This window comes from Acanthopagrus latus, chromosome 7, assembly GCF_904848185.1.
Source record: "Acanthopagrus latus isolate v.2019 chromosome 7, fAcaLat1.1, whole genome shotgun sequence".
Lineage (NCBI taxonomy): Eukaryota > Metazoa > Chordata > Actinopteri > Spariformes > Sparidae > Acanthopagrus > Acanthopagrus latus.
In genome coordinates this window covers 3,541,742-3,561,332 of record NC_051045.1, presented here as the reverse complement: position 1 = coordinate 3,561,332, position 19,591 = coordinate 3,541,742, and the positions used below count along the sequence as shown (strand labels likewise).

Below are 19,591 nucleotides of genomic sequence, written 5' to 3'. Positions count from 1 at the left end.
TTGCCGTCTCATTTACTGCCTTTGTTGGCACATGGCTACAATTTCTGCTGCAATATCTCCACAAAACTTTTGGAACAATGAGAAAGTGGCTGCAGAAATACAGAGCCCATAAAAAGTAAATCACCCCTGTTAGGATATTTCCCCCCTTTTATTGCTTTTATAAATGGAATTGTCAATATAATTTGGCTTTTTTGACCAAAAGTGTACTGAAAAAAAAAAAAAAATCCTCTGATGTTAAAGTCAATATAGATTTCTACAAAAATGTCAATATATGCATAAATCATGCCCCTTTAAAAGAGACTGACTTAATTCAACAGAGTTCCAGCCAATAACTGAGATGCAGATCAGCTGAGTGCAGTGAACGTGTCTCAGGTGATTGTAGCGAAAACACACCTGCGTCTGAAGGTCCAGTCACCACTTCATCAGTATTCCTGGCTACAATTACACCATCAGGACAAAAGAACAGGCCAAGTAACTGTGAAAGGTTAATGAAAGTATAAGTCCGGGGAACAGATTCAAAAACATTTCCATGTCACTGAACATCCCCCAGAGCTCAGCTGAATCCTGGGTGACGTCTGTAGTCCACAAAACATCTCTGGAGCTTCACAACATTCTCCTCAAAAATGTAAAAGAACTAAGATTTTAAGATATAAACGGGTCGAAACTGATGTTTGAAAGAGCGAAGGAGGAGATCTCTGTGAAACTGCAGTTACCAGTACCCGTCTGAATCCGACTCTGACATCCAGCTGTGTGAAAGTGGAAGAAGAAGCTGTCTGAACGTCTCTCTCAAGCTTTTTTTTTTTTTTTTTCAAATTTTGTCACATTAAAATTTAATGCTTCACATTTCCTGTTTTGGAAAGTCTATGAATGCCCTGAACGAGATGGTCTGATGATGTGCGCCGTTATATTAAAACACCATCATGACTCTTCTTTCGTCAGTAATAGCTGCTTTTCACCTTTGAATGTGGAACATTCACAACAGCTTTTAACAATATTGCTAAACAGAATTCAAATCAGTCCTTTGGAAGCACAACGTGACCCTTTTAGTGCTTTCTTGATGACTGCTGCCAGGTAATTTAGGACCTATTGACAGAGGTGACCTACACATGACCCCTAACAACTGAAGGTGTGAACTAACCAGAAACAAAACTGAAACCTTTTCCAAAATCTAAGTGTTTATATCCTCACTTTCCGATTGAAGAGTTTATTTTTTGATGCAATCATCAAGTCTCCCTTTAGACCCCTACAAACCACAGCATTAATGTTCAGAAAGCTAGAAAAAGGCCCCAAGGACTGAACAGAAACCACAGGACGCATTCTTGGAAAGGTAAGAAATGTATTTTATAAGTTACATACATTTTAGAGCGTGTATTTGTGTACAAAATTTGTGCTGAAAGTGAATCAAATAATGCCACAGCAACTGAACTGGCCAATCAGCGCGATTGCCTTTTTGCACAATATTACTTATGAGTGTCCCTCCCACAATACAAATATCACATAGAGCAATAAACGTCAGAGCAAAATGATCAGAGATAACAGCCTGTCACATAAACCTGTGTACAAATCACCTGACGATCACTGGCCACGCAGGATATACTGGAAAACACGACGACAGGGAAGATTTTTAAAACGATAAAAGGCCAAATCAACAAAAACTTGCCAATTACAAAAGACGCAACTATAGGAAAATAGATAATAAACATTTACTGCACAATTTACTGGGGGAGGAGATGAAGACAAAACCTAATGGAAACAAATTTCAAAACATCAAAACTAAAAGAAAACATTAAAGAAATGAAATGCCTAAGAATCAGTTCTTCAACTTCTGAGTGACACATGAGTTGAAGAGCTGGTAAAAGAAATGACTCAATGCAAAAGCAGATCCAAACTGTGCATATTACAGTACATATTTTCCCCTATAGAGACACATTTTTCAAAAAGAGTAATATGCAGAACATTCTCAAGTGTTATGAGGTGAAACGAGAATGTTAGAAGCATCAGCTCTAAAGACACACAAGTGTGCATAGATAGAAAAACTATTTGGTTGAAAAAAATAATTCTTTTAACACATAAAATCATCAAAATACAAGTGTGAAATATTAAAAAACGATTATAAGTAGGAAGACTAAGATGGAGGCGTTAATAATCGCTCTTATTGAAGCGGTACCATGCTATGTGTTACGCATTAATGCAAGAAAAGGTATTTGTTGTTATTGCAGAATCAGTAAAAGGGTGTAAGTGTAGCTGCTTTGGATTATTTGAGGAGTGGAGACGCAAAGAATTTTCCTTGGAGAGAAAATCCGACGGCCGATTTGCTCTTGCTTCCAAATCTGCAACAAAGAGGGGACGTAATGGCGGTTAATGGAATTAGGAGTCAAAGTCAATAAAGCGGAGTCCATGAAGGATAATGAGAAATTGTTCAGTAGATTAACTTCTATGAATGATGCTTTAAAGGAGTCAGCTTTTCTCTTAATCTAAAAAATGTTTTTTTTTATAGCCGTCCGGAACATTTGAATCAGCAGTACGCAGCAGTCAATCTCACGGCAATTAATCATGAGCTCATTGATTGTAACAACAGAGTGGAAGCAGTGCAGGAGGAAGAGTGTGCTCGTGTGTTTACCTGGGTGTCAGAGACGACTTCATGCGCTGAGACAAGGAGCTGGAGGAGGGGGTTTTATTGAGCTGATGCTCTGGAGTGGTCAGAGGTCCCAGCATGCTCACTGCAACAGTACAAACATTACCATGAACATCAAACATCGACCAGCGAGCTGAGCCCAGACTCTTATAATCACTGCCGAACAACACGAAGTTAACGAGCTCGTACTTCTCTCGGGGGTGGCGTAGCAGTTCGCGTTCTCGATGATCAGGTGGTCCAAGTTCGGCTGCTCGTGTTCTGCCGCCACAAACTGTCTCCAGTAATCCGCCGGCAGAGACAACAGGCGCTCCACCACCTGAACAGAGAGGGATTAGTGAAAACACAAAGGGTCAGGTCCGTTTCACTGTGTTGCCTCATCCTGTTCCCAACATCCTGTGTCGAGCTGGTTATGCAGATGCCTTTGGCAAAACACATTGGAATTACTAAAAATAAGTCTGTGGTGTATTGTGATGATCTTCTGAAGTGCAGTATTATATAGCAAACAGCGCTCTGGTGGGCTGTGTGTTATAATAAGGGCTGCAACCATATGAGATCACGAAACAAAAACCTGTCTGAAAATATCATAGTTTCACAAAATACTCACGTAATGTTATAATGTTTTTGTTATTATTTTTATATCATTTGTTATTAATTAAGATGTTTTTTGGTTGAATTAATACTTTATAAATGTTAAAATAAATCTGTTCTGACAGAAATGACACTAATACAGCAGAATTAAATTCTGTGTTTAAGCTAATGCACGTAGCATCATAACCGTCACGTTCTATACTACGATATACAATGAAATAGGTTTATCAATGCAACTCTAGTTGTAATAGGTCAGTTATAATTACAATTAAAATGAGTTTTATTGCCAATAGTTTGATAATGACCATTGATCTCATGTTATCTCAAGATAAAGAGACAACCAACAATGACAAAACGAAACATCGGTAACTCTTATCAGTCAGGGGTGCAAGAGATCAGGAGCTCAATACCAGCATGAAAAATGGCCTCTGGACCACTGTTACAACCAATTTAAACTAAACATGTCAGATCAAGGAGTACCCATTATTGATCACACTGTACCTCAATCTTATTTATATTCATACGTCATTATATCATTCAAACATCCACCAATGTAGGTATTCGGTTTTCCAGTTCCTCTTTGTCAACAAGTATTATTTTGGTTGAAACCTACTGGACAGTAACATCTGCTTTAAGTTGACAATATACAGCCATAATGTAAATACCCTCATATAAAATCACTAAGGAAATGACAAGAGTAATAAAGTTATAAATAAGAAGTTATTTGAAAACTCCCAAACCCAACCCGCAGAGCAGTGTTAGTATGTTAAGGTTCATTCATGAGTCTTAGGAAGCAGTTTTCTCGTGCTCAATCAAAAATCAGCCATCTGTTTCCACAAGACAACAAATGAGGTGAAATTAACTTGTGATCTCATGATAACGACAAAAAAAAATGAATAAAAGAAAAATGCAGATATGGCAGTTCAGGGCTTCCTTATAAAACGATTTAATAGCTTGTTAATATGTTAAATCTCATCTAGACCTTGTCGCATGATAAATATTTATGAGTTAAACTCACAATCTTTCAGATTTTAATGAAATCATCTTCAGGTTGGCAGCATTTCATTAGAAGACTTTCAATTTATTTACACTGTAATAACTTCATTAGGAGATAGTTTTCATGGTTATTGCTGATGGCAGCGTCCATCGTTCATGTGCTGTACACAAATTGCATCCTTATGCATGAGAAACTTACAGGAAACAATGTTTGTACCACACTGCCACGGTTCTTAATTCTATCTCATTAACATCTGCTTTACTGTTTACATTAGTTAGTTCACATTAAAAGCATTCAACTTGAAATACACAGGAGCCTACTGTTGTGAGGCAGCCGCAGGAAATACAGTGCATTTGTCACAGATGTTAACACAGACTGTCGCATAACGTGTCTGCATGCAAACAAGACATGAGTGTTTTTGGGGAGAAGCCACAGTGAGCTGTTAGATGAAGAGCTGCAGGCAACAGACTGCAGCAACACATCAGATAGCTGTTGTTACATGACATAATGTACAAGTTACAGCTACTTACCGACTTCTTAACCAAAGCAACATGAGTTTGTTGCTCTCTTATTGTAGTTCTGTTACTGTTTAATGAGTGTTTAGTGCCAAAATGATTCTGAGGCTTGTAGTTTTTAAGCGTAGGGGAGTTGTATCAGTAAACACCAAAGAAACACAATGTACAATAGATCGTGATGAATCATTCAGGCCTACCTTTGCTTGTCGTTTGGTATCCTGTAGGATTGTCATAGGGTCGGGGTCTGGAACTGCATGGCCCACAATGGTTGGACCGAACACTCGAGCCAGGTTAGACATGTCCATCCGAGTGTCCGGACTTTGAGCAACTCTGAAAGATTGATTCAATTAGTATGAGACTTTATTTCTTGCCTTCGTTAAATCAGCATACAAGATACACTTCTGGTGTTCATTAGATTAGGAATATATTTTTGCCTGAAGCGATTCCATCCAATTAGATTTACAGGATACAGCATAATAAAACAAATATCAGTTGCAGAGAAAACTAGACCCTTCTGCGAATTAGCAAATCTCAACAGATTTTGTAGCAGGCATATACAAGGCATCAAAGCAGAATTAATACATTTTAATCATTTAATAATCTTTGCAATATGCATGGTTCAAAATATTTAGAAGAGAGTATCTGCTAACCTCTGGAGGTGAAGGACCAAGAAAGCCAGAGTGTCTCTGTTGGCCGGAGGCAGGTCACTGACGGTTTGGTACATCAGAGCAATGCTGTTGTCGTCGTCTAAAACCTCTGAGGAGGTAAAGAGGAAAACAATTTCGTCAGCAGCGAACAAGAAATGAGAGGTTGTGTGGATTTATTTGCAACTTGATAGAAATTGTATCAGACTCTAGTGAAAAGTAAATAGTAGAAAGGCAAAAAGAAGAAGGATCAATCTTTCTTTTTGTTCCTGCCTGAGGTCTCCATCACTGCGCACAACAAATTGTAAAAACAACGTAGGAAGCTGCATTAAACAGGTCTGTTGGGTAAATGTCTCCTGTCGATTAAAAAAAGTTACACAAACTTCCACTTGTATCGATACTTACCATAAATTGCTTTTATTCAGTGTGCCATTACTTTTATTTTACGAAGCACTCCACATCAGAAACGGCTACCATCAGCACCATCTTATATGACACACTCGTACACACCTGCTGCGTTCATGAAGGTACGGTTGAGGTGGAAGGTGAGCAGAGGCTCCTTGAGGTTCCTCAGGAAGTCCTTCAGGAGGCCGGTGATGGCGTGGATATCGTCCACCTTGCTGAGGACGGGAACCGTTTTGCCACGGAGAAACTTCTCCTTCAGCTCCTTCACTGTGCGATCAGCGCCGGACAGACGGTACAGTCCAGTCTGAGAGGGAACAAACACAGCAATTCAACATCTACTGTTTCATTTACTTGAATGAAGCTCGGGAAACTCCACCAATCTCCCTGAAAAACAGCTTTCTGATTAAATATTTTCATTTGCTCAAATTAAACAAGATGTGTAGTAATTATTGAGCTGTGGTGATGCTGGTAGACATCATTTTGGACTAAGCTAGATGGATCCCCCTGCTTCCAGTCTTCATGCTAAGCTAAGCTAGTTGGCGCCTGAATCTGGCTTCATACTTGGAGAACAATTCTTCCAATTTAATTCTTGGCAATAAAGTGAATGAAAATGTTTTGTATGTTGTTTTTAAAGCCACAAAAAAATCTTTCTAGTCTAACCTTTCCCACCATCTAAAATAGAGAGAGAAGAAAATAACATTTGTCTGCTGACATTTAAAAACAGCTGACATCATGTGGTCAGGCTCATGGGCATTAAGACATCAAGACTGGAGCGAAACATAAAGCAGAAGGAAGAGACAGCAGCACAGTCATGGAGAGAACAACAGATTCGGAGCCCTTTCACAGTCCAATTATGAATTTAATATCCTAGGAACAGATTGCAAAGTCTTAGTTACAGTTCTGCCACAGCTTAAGGGAAAGACATTAAAGATAACTACTGGTATCTGAGGCTTTGCGCATTTCTCTTTTCTGCGTATTATTATGAGAGGAAAACTCAGCTCACCTCATGCAGCCCCCTTTGCTCGATCTCACTGATACAGTGGACTACAAGAGGAGGAATCATGGGTGATGAGTCGTGGACGTAGTCTGCAAGCACGCCCTGAAAACACATGAGATATTCAGTTAACTGTTAACATTGGGATAAATGGAAGCAAATAAGAGATCAATCAGGTTTTGGAAAATGTTCTCACACACCTCTCCGATTTTGACTGGTGTGCAACCCAGGTTGGGGATGCACGGCAGAGGGCAACGCTCACGGCACTCGGGGTGGGAGACCACCCTGCAGTCACGACACTTCAGGGAAATCTTGCCAAACTTGATTCTCTTTCCACAGGGTACGCATGATTCAGGCTTAATGACCTACAAGAGACATTCAACGTTAAGATTTGAGGGGGCTGGTAAAGTTTGTGGGTCAACTGTACATTCGGCTAAACATGACTATGTCTCTTGGCAACTCAAGTAAATGTGCTGCAGTAGTTTGACATTTTCAATATGAGTGCCAATAAGTTTCTATACTAAATAAATGAATAAATAAATAAGCAAACTTCAGTGTCAAGTTAAGTCAATAAAAAATATAACAGAATTGCCTTCACAACCAAAAAGAAAATGGGCTTTTCAATTGAGATGAATTCACTCTGCAATCCTCTCACAAAAATGTCACTCTTACCGTTTTGGAGACAAACTCATGAAGACGGACAGCCCCTTGCTTCTGCGGTGTGCTTGGTGGTGGCATTTTTACCTCTCCCTCGGGGTTGCTGGGCGGCTTGAAGATGTCGTCAGACCTGACAGATTCAGAGTCCCATTCCATGGCAGCTGATCAGGAGGTAGAAATTAAATAACGAGTTACACACCACAACCATTTTCCAGTTATGAGAAAATGGACTGTCGAATCACTGCTGCTGTATAATCAGACTCAAGATCCTCAAGATACAAATAATGATTTTTTTTATGTTTGATTTTATTTTGTCTGCATTAACAACAAGGCCCAGTACTGCACAATTTTACATACTGCGTCATAACAAAAACCTTACCCGTCTTTCTCCTGCTGCGAGTCCAGTACGGAACAGTCTCAATGGTAGAAACTGCCTCAACAGGTCCTCCACCGGGAGGGACAGTCACGGTGGTCCTCGTCACAAGAGTCTCATTTCCCTGTCACAGGAAATTAAATTAAAAAAGACAGAAAAACCACAACCATCCAAGCTTTGTAACAAGCTTTGAAGAGCTTTATACGAGTGAAAATTCAAGCATTTTTCAGGATGCATTTCTCAACAAATATAGTAAAATTAAACATATCCCTGACCTCGAGAAAAGGTTCAAATTAAGCATCTTTCTAACTTTCAAGACTTCATACAAACCCTGTCAGTCAGGACCAAACAGTTCATTTTAGGAGCTGGTTCAATGCTTGAAATTAACCACCAGCTTTTGTTTGGTTGCCATATTTTAACTGTTTCATATTTGGAGCGACTGCTGTCATGTGTAATAAAACCACATATTTCAGAAGTGACATGGTGATAAGGACATCCAGACCATACCATCTCTGAAGTTTTGCCTGTTGATCGAGTCCGTTTAGAGGCAAGTGGAGGACCATCGACATGATTTCTTGAGGAACGCTAAAAATCAAGACGACAGACACAACATTTATACCTCCAGTGAGCATGGAAATACCAAAAACGGATGTCTGAGGTAAAAAGGATCACGTACCCTTTTTTCTCGTTTCTTGAGGCGAACAGTCCTCACAGTGGAGGAGTCCCAATCCTGTCACAGATCAAACAAATAAAAATAAGATTTCAAAATCAAAGCCGTTTATCTTACCATATATAATGTTAGTTTAACTCTCTTTATGCTATGTCAAGTGAAGTACTTACAAGTGAGTCATCCGTCTTATCGTAGCTGATGTCTGACAAGATGGAGGCAGACTCATCTATTCTTGTCAGTCTGTCAGGAGCAATAGAAATGCATGTCTTAAGCAACTTGGCAGTATGTCCCTTAGCCTCCACCAAAACATTGTTTGCAACTTGTTTTGTCCTCTAGAAAACTCTGAAACATGAGTCTTTTTAAAAGTGTGCTTGAATGGTGCATTCATGTGATAATTAAGGGAGATGGAAAGTGAAAAGTGATTCCCTCTGTTTAAAGTCAGCTTGTGAATACAGTTCTGTGTCAGAGGCGTCAGATGTTCCCACGTGCAAATGAGACCCCCTATGAGGTTAACCACCAGGAACCATGTACTCTTTGTTTCAAAAATACAAACTCTGTGTGGCCGGAGACCAAAACTATCAGTCACATGTAAAAACATGTCTACGCTTTGCAGTATGATGTCAACAACAATGATATTTCATTAAACTTATATAGCACTTTCTAGTTACTCAGTGACGCTTCACAAAGGAGAGCGAAAGAGAACAACAATCTGTAGTTGAACGTGTGAGTTAATTACCTTCGGCTGGTATTCAGGTTTGCTCCTGCCTGGCAGTTTGTGTTCAGGAAGGCCAGAGCTGAGCGCTGCTCTGCACTCAGCTGGATGCTGTTACTGGATCCCTCACTGGTCAGCAGGTCCCGGATCAGCTGAATTTGACGATCCTGTTTTATAGAAATGCAAGCAGAGCAAAAACGAGAAACTGTGTGAAACAGGTGAAATGACAAAGTAGACAAAACCAACATTTATTGACTAGGGTTGCAGCTGTATACTGGTTTTGGTCTGAAATCTAATGATTATCATGCTGTGCATGTTCTCTCAGGTAAGGTATTGAATTTTACTGCATTAATGGTATTATAATCAAATATACTTAGATTTTATATCAAGTGTCAACTTATTTTGTGAACGTTATAATGAAGTGTTTGTTTATCCAAAGGCAAAATGTGGGGTAAACATGTACTGCAATACCAATAAACCACAATATGTATTTTTTTTTAGATGATTATCAGTACCGTGAAATCTAATATCATATTTAACTCAACATACCAACTTCTCGCAGTCAGCCTCAGCCTTTTGTCTGCGCCGGATCTCCACGTCGACTTGGTTGCGAGCATGTTTGAGTTTGACCTCCAAGGCTCCCCTCTCGGTCTCCGTTTTGGTGAGAACCTCTTTGCAAGAGCCCAGTTCCTGTTGGGACCTCAGCCATTTGCGACGGCACTCATCAAAGTTCTGTGCCATCTGGATGAAGTCTGTCACAGATGATGCACATACATTAATAATGTGACAGGGCATCGTTACAGAAAAACTAAGGGCATTCGCCTCAAATGATGGATCATAAAGATAAAACCAAGAACCATTAACTACTCACTGGGTTCAATGTTCTCATTGAGAAGGTCAACTTGCATCCTCAGCTTATCATATAAGCCCTGGAGGCTCAGCACAGCTGTATCCATGATGTCCTATAGATCCAGACCCTTTAAAAAACAAAACAAAACAAAAAAAAACATACATTACATATATTTAATTCATATGCTGAAGTTCTTTAAACAGCTTGAGCTATGGCTGCTTTTCAAGCTAAAATAGGACATATAGAAGCGGGATACGAACGAGATAAATCAAATTCATATGTTTAACGACAGTTATGGTTAAAGAGTTAGGCTGTCTTCCAATGTGTTTGCTACAGTTAAACATCTGGCAAACATTAAGAGGAAATCCTCATGTCCTCAGGCTAATAGCAACGAAAACAAGTCATCAATATTCATCACCCCTCTCCTCTACCCACACGCTCACTTAACATTATTTCTCATTTGCCACAACGTCTGATTCATCTGCTTATTTGGTTTCTTTTCTGGCTAAACTTAGCTTACACAAAACTGACTACTTAATCAGCTTAACTGTAGAAACGGCTGAAATATAACATGGCGGTTACGCGTATGTCTGACTAGCTGCCAACGTTAACTTTTGTTTTGTCCTCCATGCTAGCAAATATTAGCTACTCACCGATTACGTGCAGGAGAAACGTTGACACCACAACCCTGTGGATTGTGTTTAGGGCACTGCTGTATTTCCTTTTCTTTTCTTTTCTTTTTTCTTGTCAGTGCCCAGCTTGTCGTACGCTTGTCCGCATCCTTCCGCAGCCACCACTGCATTGACCGCTTAGCATTTCAAATTTCGCCGCTAGCCAATGAGTGAAGAGCGCGGCGCTGGGCGTCAGTTAATGACGTCCGAGTGCGTATTTTCAAAATAAAACCAGCGTAACGGTCGTTAGGTACACACGAGGATAAAAACTGAATGATAATTGTTCTTTAGAAAAATAGTAATTTTGTTCATAAAGTTCATAAAAGAAATATAGGATAAATTAAAAACAAAAAATCAGGAATTAAGAAGAAGAAAAATGCTCGACTTCCGGTTACATCCTTCAAAATAATATAATCCATAATATCTAGAAACGGTTTTTTACAGGAGTGCGTAAATGGAAAAATAACGAACTAACGGGTGTGTAGGCTGTTTTATTAAGTTACACGTGAGCTGATGCTGGAGGAAAGGTGCCTTGAATTATAGCCCTGAAGGAGCAGTCAAACTTTAGTTCAACTATCACCATATTTGTCAAAAACAAAGCCAGTTTAATCCCACAGAAACACGTGACTTGTCTGTGTTTTCGACTTTGACCAGGACCCCAGTAAGCCTCTGGAGTTCCTTTAGAAATAAAGACACTGCAGCATTGCTTCTCAACAATACACTACTGTAATTGTATAACACAACTAAACGATGAATTTATAATTATTTTGTGTTATGGAATTAGACTATATGTCAGTATTAAATCACAGCACCTACTCAAAATGAGTGGGTGTTATAAGGATATTTTATTGTGGTCACTATTTTGTACATATTTGTGTTAATTTGTCTTTTACTGCATATATGCACCTACATCCCAGTATCCCTACCTATTTTTTATATATATATCTAACATATATATGAAAATATCTGGATTAAATTTGATTTCTTAAATTTATTATTTATCATTATTATTATTATTATTATTATTTTATGGCTGTCTGTAGGGATGCTGAAACGACCTGGTAAAGCAAGACACACCCCCCCTCCTGTCATGATTAATTAATTAATCAATTTAAACAGATTGGACATGAATTGGCGAATGAGCGAGAGAGAGAGAGAGAGAGAGAGAGAGAGCGAGAGAGAGAGAGAGAGAGAGCGAGAGAGAGAGAGACCACCAGCCCGCTGAGGACAAACTTGAAGAAGCAGATCATGCAGAAAAAGCTCCGCAAGACAACAGTGCAGCAGCTCGGCGGGTTTTGAAGCTACAGACGCGGCAGAGCTTGTTGGGGATTTACAACAATGATTGCCACAACTCAACAAAACATGACCACGGAGCTGGTATGTGTGTATATTTTTTATTTTTTTAAATTGTTTTACTAGTTTTTCCTTCAGATTCAGAGCAAACTGTGTGTTGGTGTGTGTGTGTGCAGCAGCAGCAGGGGTTTCCTCATGTATGACCACAATACGATGACTATCGATTTGCGTTATGGCCATTTCACCCATTCAGACTTTCCCAGTCAATACTCATCTCCTGGACAGGCTTTGTGACTCTGTGCACTGCGGTAACACGACGTCCAGTGTGTGTGTGTGTCTCTCTCTTTCTCACACACACACTCTTGTTGTTTTTATGTCCCATGCAGACTTTAACAGGATAATATCTGCAGTCTAATATTCAGATATGAGGGATTGTCCCAGCAGCAGAGTGTGTGTGTCTGAGTGTGTGTGTCCCTGCAGCCTAAATGGACCTGCACTGTGACAAGAAAAGGGTCTTAAACCTACAGCCTGCACTGTATGATTGATTACCCCGCTGTTGTGTAGGTGTATTGTCAATGCACAACGACTGTGGAGTCTCTGTTCTGTCCTCACACTAACAACACATGACACACACTGAAGTGCATGGCTGAAATCTCATCACTGCTGACTGTAAATCATCATTTAATGCAGCTCCTCCAGTCAATGGGACTTTTAATGGATCAGTTTATGTGTCAGAGGCAAGTTTATGAGCAAAAAAAAAAATCAATTTGATGGAGATTACATGTGTTATACACCTGAGGTAGATATTGATCAAGATTCACACATAATTTTATCGGGTTTACGTGTGTAGAATTGTGGTTATCACTGTTTTAAGTGAATGAAAACTGATACAGGGATAAAATGCTTGCATCATAGAAATCATCACGCTGGTGTGACACTTGGGAACGCGACCCATACTGGATTATGGGGAGAAGAAAATAATACACAATGGATATAAATAATAAATAAATATGCACAGTTGCAATGATCCCTCATATATAGGTATTAAACTCCTGTGTCAAAGACATGTAATGGAGTGTAAGGAGTTTTTCAAATGGTGTACCAGGCAACATAATCATTAAAAGCAATATATCTGTGTCACACAAGACCCAACTCATGTTCGATTCTTGGCACCAGAACCAATATTGGCGAGTACAAATATTCCGATATCAATATATCAGCTGATGTACAAAACGACTTCTGAGAGAGGAAGGAATATTTTACAGTTGACATCAGTGCACTGCAACTGAACTTTACAGGAAAAGTGATAATTATACATTAGCCCGCCATAATTTCTGCGTTATGTTCAATACACGCGTACGCACCGATTCCGATATATCTGTGGCAGGCCAATATCGGCCAGCTAAACGATAAATCAATTGGGCTCTGTGAAACGCCTGTGTCAAAGATATGTAACGGAGGCAAGATATTGTACAATTTCACAATAACCTTTGTCCTCCAAAGTGACAACAGCGCACTGAAAAAGTAATGAGTTCTCGTATTGATACATATCAGCCGATAAAATCAGCCAACACATTAATATCGATCAGGCTCTAGGTTTTTAATAAAACCTGTTTCTCTACAATTCAAAGGTCCCATCAAACTGTCACCCTCCTTCCAATCATGAGATCATAAGAACACATGAGAGACGACAGGAGCAGTTAATTTATTAGTCAGATTACATCTAATTGGTAATAGGAGCTGATGTTTGGCGTTAAGTGACACACACCGACCTTTAGTTCTTGTTGTGTGATCACACCGGCTAATGTAATTAAACTAGTCTGAAGCATCTGAGCGGTAATCCTGCAGCCTTTAGTGTCTCCTTCAGAGGGGCCACACAAGCCAGCAGCGGCGGCGGCGCTTGTGGACAATCCATTACCGGTAAATGTCGCAACATTTCATTGCAATGATCTCCAATCAATGTGTTTTACACGGCTAAGCAATTAACGAGGGAGGCAGGGGGTTACCGACTGTCATGTTCGTCTCTGTTGGTGAGAAAATTGCTCCGGTTGAGAAGATGCGGGGCCACGAGACGGAGGGAGCGACGAGTAATTCAGCAGCCGACGTAACCCGACTTGTGATGCTGCTCTTTGTCGTATCCAACAGAGAAAGCAATTGCTCAATTTCATGCCAGAAAAAGAAAACAACATAATGCTTTGGTTCTGGTTCAGCTAATCCCCGGCATTAAGAAAGAAGATAGCAGTGATTTAATTAGTTTTTTTTTTCTTTTTTCAAAGGCAATATTGTGTAACATTCATCCTCAACACTGATAATGTGGCAATATGTCACAGTGAATTCTCACAGAGCACACCACGAGCATATTACAGGCTGTATTACTGTGTCAGCCATCGTGAAAAATGACTTATTTTATTCACATTACACTGTAACTGTATATCATGTCACCCTCAGCTCCCCCACCGTGTGTTTCCCTGATGCTGTTTTGTTTCCCCCGAGGCAGGAAACTCGGTCAGCGCGAGTGGCTGGACATGCTGAGGAAAAAAGCTCCCCTTCACACAGGACTCCTTTTTTTTTTTTTTTTTTTCCTGTAGAGTAATTTTCGTATGCGTGATGTGGAGCCTGAAATGAATAAGACAGAAGGGGCAGCCTTGCAGCAGTGGAGGCTAAAGCAGCAGGTCTTTCATTTCGTAAAGGCTTGTGCTGCATTGTCTGGCAAAAGCCTCGAGGGCGAAAAAAAAAAAAAAAAAGGACTGCCCAGTTTGTCCCATATGGTGTTTTATACCACCTACTGCTTCTTCTTCTCTTTCTTTTTAGAGATAAGGAACACAAAAGGGAGAAATGGTGGCGCAGTGAGAGCGAGTAGGAGCACACAGATTCCTCTGATAGCCTCAATATGAATCAATATTGTAGTATCTCATTACTACAGCAGGTTGGTTGCCATTTATTCCAGTCACACCGAAGTTAGCGCCCGCTCCTAATGATGACCTTCATTTCAAATGAGGCATTGAGAGGTATTGACAAGGTGCTACAGACGTGGCTCACTTGCTAATCTACAGCTTCCCCCCCTATCGTGAGCTGTTACAGTGAATCATTAAAATCAGGAGCGTATAGGTTACATTGAATGCTGTATGTGTCTGCCAATAAGATCCACCCCCGCCGCCCGCCGCCTCTTTGTGGTTGTGGTGATTTCATTGATGCCTCTGCCGATAAACATCGTCGGCCTGATGGTGAAAGAGAAGGTTTTCAAGGAGGGATGCAAATCCAGAACCCAAAAACATCCTGCATCTGGTCCCCCCCCCCTCATTCCTCTGCATGTGTGATTTATTGTCGGATTCTCCGCGCCTCAAAGACACAGAAGATGGAGTTAAGGAGGTCTCCAGAGTCTAATTTATGAATTCTTAGCAGCGCCTGGGTTTTTGCGCAACCCAGTTTGCATGCAGTGCACAGTGAGTAATTGTGTTTAGTGTGGCTCGCTTTTTTTTTTTTTTTTTTGCTTTTTTCAGTGTGCAAACTCAATCGATACAGTTGGAATTGTTTGATTTTTGTGTTCAGGAGACAGTTCGCTGGAGTCGGTTTGTCGGCAGTTTAATAGAACGTGGGTCCAGTCCAGAAAAGACAGTTCTTAAGATGAAATTGTAGGGGAAAAAAAAAGGTCAGAAAAAAGGTCTCGCTCTTCCACATGGAGGTGTCATGATTTGCCGGAAGCAGAGCCCAGCAGAGCATGTCTCTTTAAAAGACTTCTTCATAGCCGTGTTCTCACTATTAATTGTTTCCCTCTGGACCTTGTACGACTGTACACCTTATCGATTCTCTCATTTGGTGGAGTGAAAATCCCAGAGCTCTGCTGGCAAACGCAAAAGCTCCCTCTTCTCTAATGTAGTTTTGCAGGGTTTGCCAAAAAAGAAGGAAGAAAAACTCCCGAGAGGATTCCTCCAGGAGAGTTATCCATAAACATGAAGACGTTATATCTGCATCCTCGCACCCTTTGGTGTTTGACTGACGCGTCATCTTGGCTTCTTACTCCGGCTCCCGTGGGATCACACAGGCTGAATAAAATAGATGGCCCACTTATGAAGCTCTATGTGTGATTCATTTTTGTTCTGGCTCAGCAGAAAACCCGCTCTGGGATTTATTTGCTTGTCCATCAAGGTGCTTGACTGAAATAAGTCCGGCCCGTCATCCGGCGCGGCTCCTCGTCTGTTCACCTGAGACAGCAGTTTGTGCTGCATTAGACTCAGACCTCGGACATGGTGACTGGCAGCACTGGTGAAGCTCCGAGTTCTGATTCTGCAGAGACCATCTGTAAGAAAATACTCATTCGTACAAATGTGGGATTTCCTCCGATCCGTCTTAACAATGATGCGACCTTAATTGGAAGTACGGTCTTATGTCTGGGCTCAGGGGAACGACAGGAGCGCTGCATCCCATTACGGGGATGTTTCAGCTCTCACGTTGCACTCAGTAATTAGAGGGAGGTCTGGGAAATGAAAACACTTTGTGATGGAATCAGTCAAGTGGAGGAATTTAATTTAAAACGTCTATTTATACTGCGAGGATCAATGTTAGTCTTCGTATTGTGTTTCATGATATGATACGTCGCTTCTAGACAAGAATAAGCTCCAGAAATGTTTTGCGGACTGGGAAACGTCTGGTTGTTTGATAGAACCGACCAGGAAGTTGTCTGTGGATTTTAAGCTGATTGGGCGAGCTGTCTGTCTGTGGCCTTACATCACGGGCTGTTTTCAACCAATCAGATCTAAGAGAGGAGAGTGTTACCATCGCCAGAGTCAGTTAGCAAATCAAATTCTTGTAACAAGAACATCAACAACCGAGAAAAGCCTTCAGTGCTGCTCATTGTTCCACATTCAATGATATAAACTCTGCACTTCTGATATATCTGATGCTCCAGCGGCTACGCTAACAGTCGCTAACAACACCAAAACCACGGCCGTGCTGATTGGTTTAACGTCTGCATTGCATCATCACCTGATCCTGTGAATCCATCTGCCTCGACAAAGCAGATAAAAAAAAAACTGAACTCTCGTTTTTCGTGTGAACATGTTTCACTTCATAACAGTTCAGTCGAGCAGAAAAGTGCCGAAGCTGCAGTATTTGTCAGTATCGTCTGTGCACTCCCGAAGCCTTCGCAGGCTCCTTGTAGGTTTCTTTATCCGATGGAAGGAAAACGGTGGCTCTCTGAGATACTGCGAGCCGAGAGGGCAGGAGATTCGGTAGCGACTGGCATCAATCACCGAGCTCTGGCCTGCACGGAGAGTTCAAACACCGCTTTGGCTCTGCAGGTGCAACTGGTAGTGGTTTTAATTTGAACATGCTGTGGTTTCTCTAAGCCAAGGAGATCAATTAATGATGAGACCTTGGCAAGAGCTCTGCGCTTGGCAACCAGTCCAGATAGTATCCCTCCCACTCATCTCGAGTGTGAAGCTAAACACGCTTCCTCACAAAGAGAAGTTAAAAACTCCTCAAACCAATTCTTAACAGTGATAAATGATGTTTTTTTTTATCTCACAGCTTCTGAATCGACTGCGCTGAACTTTTAATCTTTAAATCCCTGCAGAATTCACCACTATGACTTCTTCTGTAATGCTGCTTTAAAGATATTTTGACTCCAGTTATGTAAGCGCTTTGTCAGTTTTTCGGCACTTTAACGCACCATGTGTTGAGGGGCTTTAACTCAGATGGCGACGGGAGATAAAGAAACATATGCTCGTGGCGAGGAAATGTGCAAGGTGGGTGCGTTGGCTGCGGCGAGGGAGGCCGATCAGCACAGACCGTAGGGACAGCTGGTGTCTCGCAGGGAGCAGGGAGGAGCAGCAATCTGTTGACCGGTGAACCATGGCGATGCCTGCCCTCCTTCCTTCCGCTGCCCGCCCTCGCCAAGGCCTGCTGCGGGAAGGTGATACAGCCGGGAGCGTGTGAGGGGTTAAGCGAAAAAGGGTGGCCGGCTATAATGAAGGCGAGGATTTCATAGCGAGTCTACGATTGAACTCTCGCCCTCACAGCGTCCTTGTGGCTCCAGCGGTTGGCGGCCACTCATTATGAGGGGAGCGGAGCGCAGCATGGGAACGCCGTGCAGTCGTGTTTAAATGTGACTGATACCGGTGCAGGCCTCATTCAATCACCCCCCCCCGCTGAGAGCGTAGAGGTTGAAGTTGTGCCGTCTGCTTGATTCATCGTATAGTTAAACTTCCCCATCCACTCCTCTTTATTTTTATTCCCTCGTTAACAAGCTGTTGAATGAACCCCCTCCCCGTCCACCAAAGCAGCGTGTCCCTCTATAAAAGCAGATTGTGTTTTCAGGCACCACACATTTCCTGGTAACATCACCCATCCCTCCCTCCCTCCCTCCCCCCCGCCACAGTCTCTGTTTTAGAGAACAACCTGGCTCATCAGTCATGTAACAGGTGAAATGAGGCGATGATAAAGAAAAATGATGGTGCGGCCAAAAAAAATTACTGCTGCAATTACAGCCTGAGCTCCCATATACGCAACAATTTTATGCGGTTCTCATATGGAAAATTAGTCTAATTCAGCGGGATCTGTGCAGATTCCTCCCCCCTCCTCCTCCTCCTGCTCCCCCAGGAGGTCGCTGTACTAACACGCCTGTCGGGGAGGCATTTCAGTGAGACTATGGAAATGAAGCAGCACTAATGTCCTCCTTTTCTAGGCCGTGTTTGCATTCAACGCTGTGTTTGTGTTTTTCCCGTGTTATCAGGACCTGGGGAGTTCAGACGGTCCCCCGCGGAACTGGAAAGGCATCGGGATCGCCATGGTGGTGATCCTGGCCGTGATGTCTCTGGTCATCCTGTCCGTCATCCTCCTCACGCCGGGTAAGAGAGAACCTGCTGGAAAAGTGGACGCAACAAAGTCAAGAGAGGAGCTGTAGATGTGGGGAATTAAAGGGAGGGGGGGAAATAGGCTCATGTGCGTTTTGATGGAGAGTTTACTGAGAAAATCGATCCCACTGTTATGTTTGTAGGGTGTATATGAAGCCGTAGCCAGTTAGCTTAGCACGAACACTGGAAACAGCGGGATACTCTCCGGTCTGGCTCTTCAAGGGTAACACAGTCCTTCCACCAGCACCCCTGAAGCTCATTAATTAACACATTTTATCTTTGTTTTATCATCTTTAGTTTGATCCGTGCAAAAACCACAATGTAAAACCAATTTAAAGGCGGGTTTTTAATCTCAGGGAGCAGTTTCCAGGCAACCAGGAAGCTGCTGCTCCCAGCCATGATTATAAACTCCTGTAAAATTGTTGTCCTTACACTTTGGTACAGATTAAACGAATTGTTGAGTATAACCTCTTCATTAGTGAGCTTTAGAGATGCCTGTGGGCAGGGCTGTAAATTAGCGGCAGCCACGGGCCAAGTGCTGGTGAAATATGCAAGTGGCTGGAAGATTTGCTCCTCTCGCCAGCTGAGGAACAATAAGTAGCTGGTAAGCCATTGGCCACTGCACAGAAATATTAATTTAGCAGCCTGCTTGTTGGACAAAACCAGACTGCTTCCAATCCTGATGCTAAGATACGTTTATTTAACATACAACATTTATAAAAGTTGAACAGTTGTT

The 19,591-nt window shown here is 41.6% G+C and overlaps 2 protein-coding genes across 2 annotated transcripts in view; one reads left to right on the top strand and one right to left on the bottom strand.

The window, feature by feature from the left end:
• Positions 1 to 1,319: 1,319 nt before the first annotated feature.
• On the bottom strand, positions 1,320 to 10,886 carry racgap1 (Rac GTPase activating protein 1). Its single transcript, XM_037105458.1, has 17 exons — positions 10,694 to 10,886; positions 10,062 to 10,167; positions 9,740 to 9,942; positions 9,215 to 9,357; positions 8,649 to 8,718; positions 8,485 to 8,538; positions 8,316 to 8,393; positions 7,815 to 7,932; positions 7,451 to 7,596; positions 6,979 to 7,143; positions 6,788 to 6,883; positions 5,890 to 6,088; positions 5,386 to 5,491; positions 4,933 to 5,065; positions 2,825 to 2,951; positions 2,621 to 2,720; positions 1,320 to 2,330 (listed from the first exon to the last, which is right to left on the bottom strand). The coding sequence occupies exons 2-17, from the start codon at positions 10,144 to 10,146 to the stop codon at positions 2,255 to 2,257; spliced, it is 1,899 nt and encodes a 632-aa protein (XP_036961353.1). The 5' UTR covers positions 10,147 to 10,167; positions 10,694 to 10,886; the 3' UTR covers positions 1,320 to 2,254.
• Positions 10,887 to 11,914: 1,028 nt separating this feature from the next.
• The window catches only part of LOC119023493 (inactive dipeptidyl peptidase 10), a 30,268-nt gene continuing 22,591 nt past the window's right edge, over positions 11,915 to 19,591 (top strand). The window contains exons 1-2 of the mRNA XM_037105475.1: positions 11,915 to 12,088; positions 18,735 to 18,849. Of these exons, the coding sequence (XP_036961370.1) occupies positions 12,050 to 12,088; positions 18,735 to 18,849 (154 nt within the window). The 5' untranslated portion in view covers positions 11,915 to 12,049. The remainder of the gene's footprint in view (positions 12,089 to 18,734; positions 18,850 to 19,591) is intronic.

Coding starts and splice junctions, on each gene's coding strand:
- racgap1 (XM_037105458.1), bottom strand. CDS start 10,146: ATGGATACAGCTGTGCTGAGCCTCCAGGGCTTATATGATAAGCTGAGG. Junction 7,933..8,315: donor CAGGCAAAACTTCAGAGATG/GTATGGTCTGGA, acceptor TTCCTGTGACAG/GGAAATGAGACTCTTGTGAC. Junction 2,331..2,620: donor AAGTCGTCTCTGACACCCAG/GTAAACACACGA, acceptor TCTTTGTTGCAG/ATTTGGAAGCAAGAGCAAAT.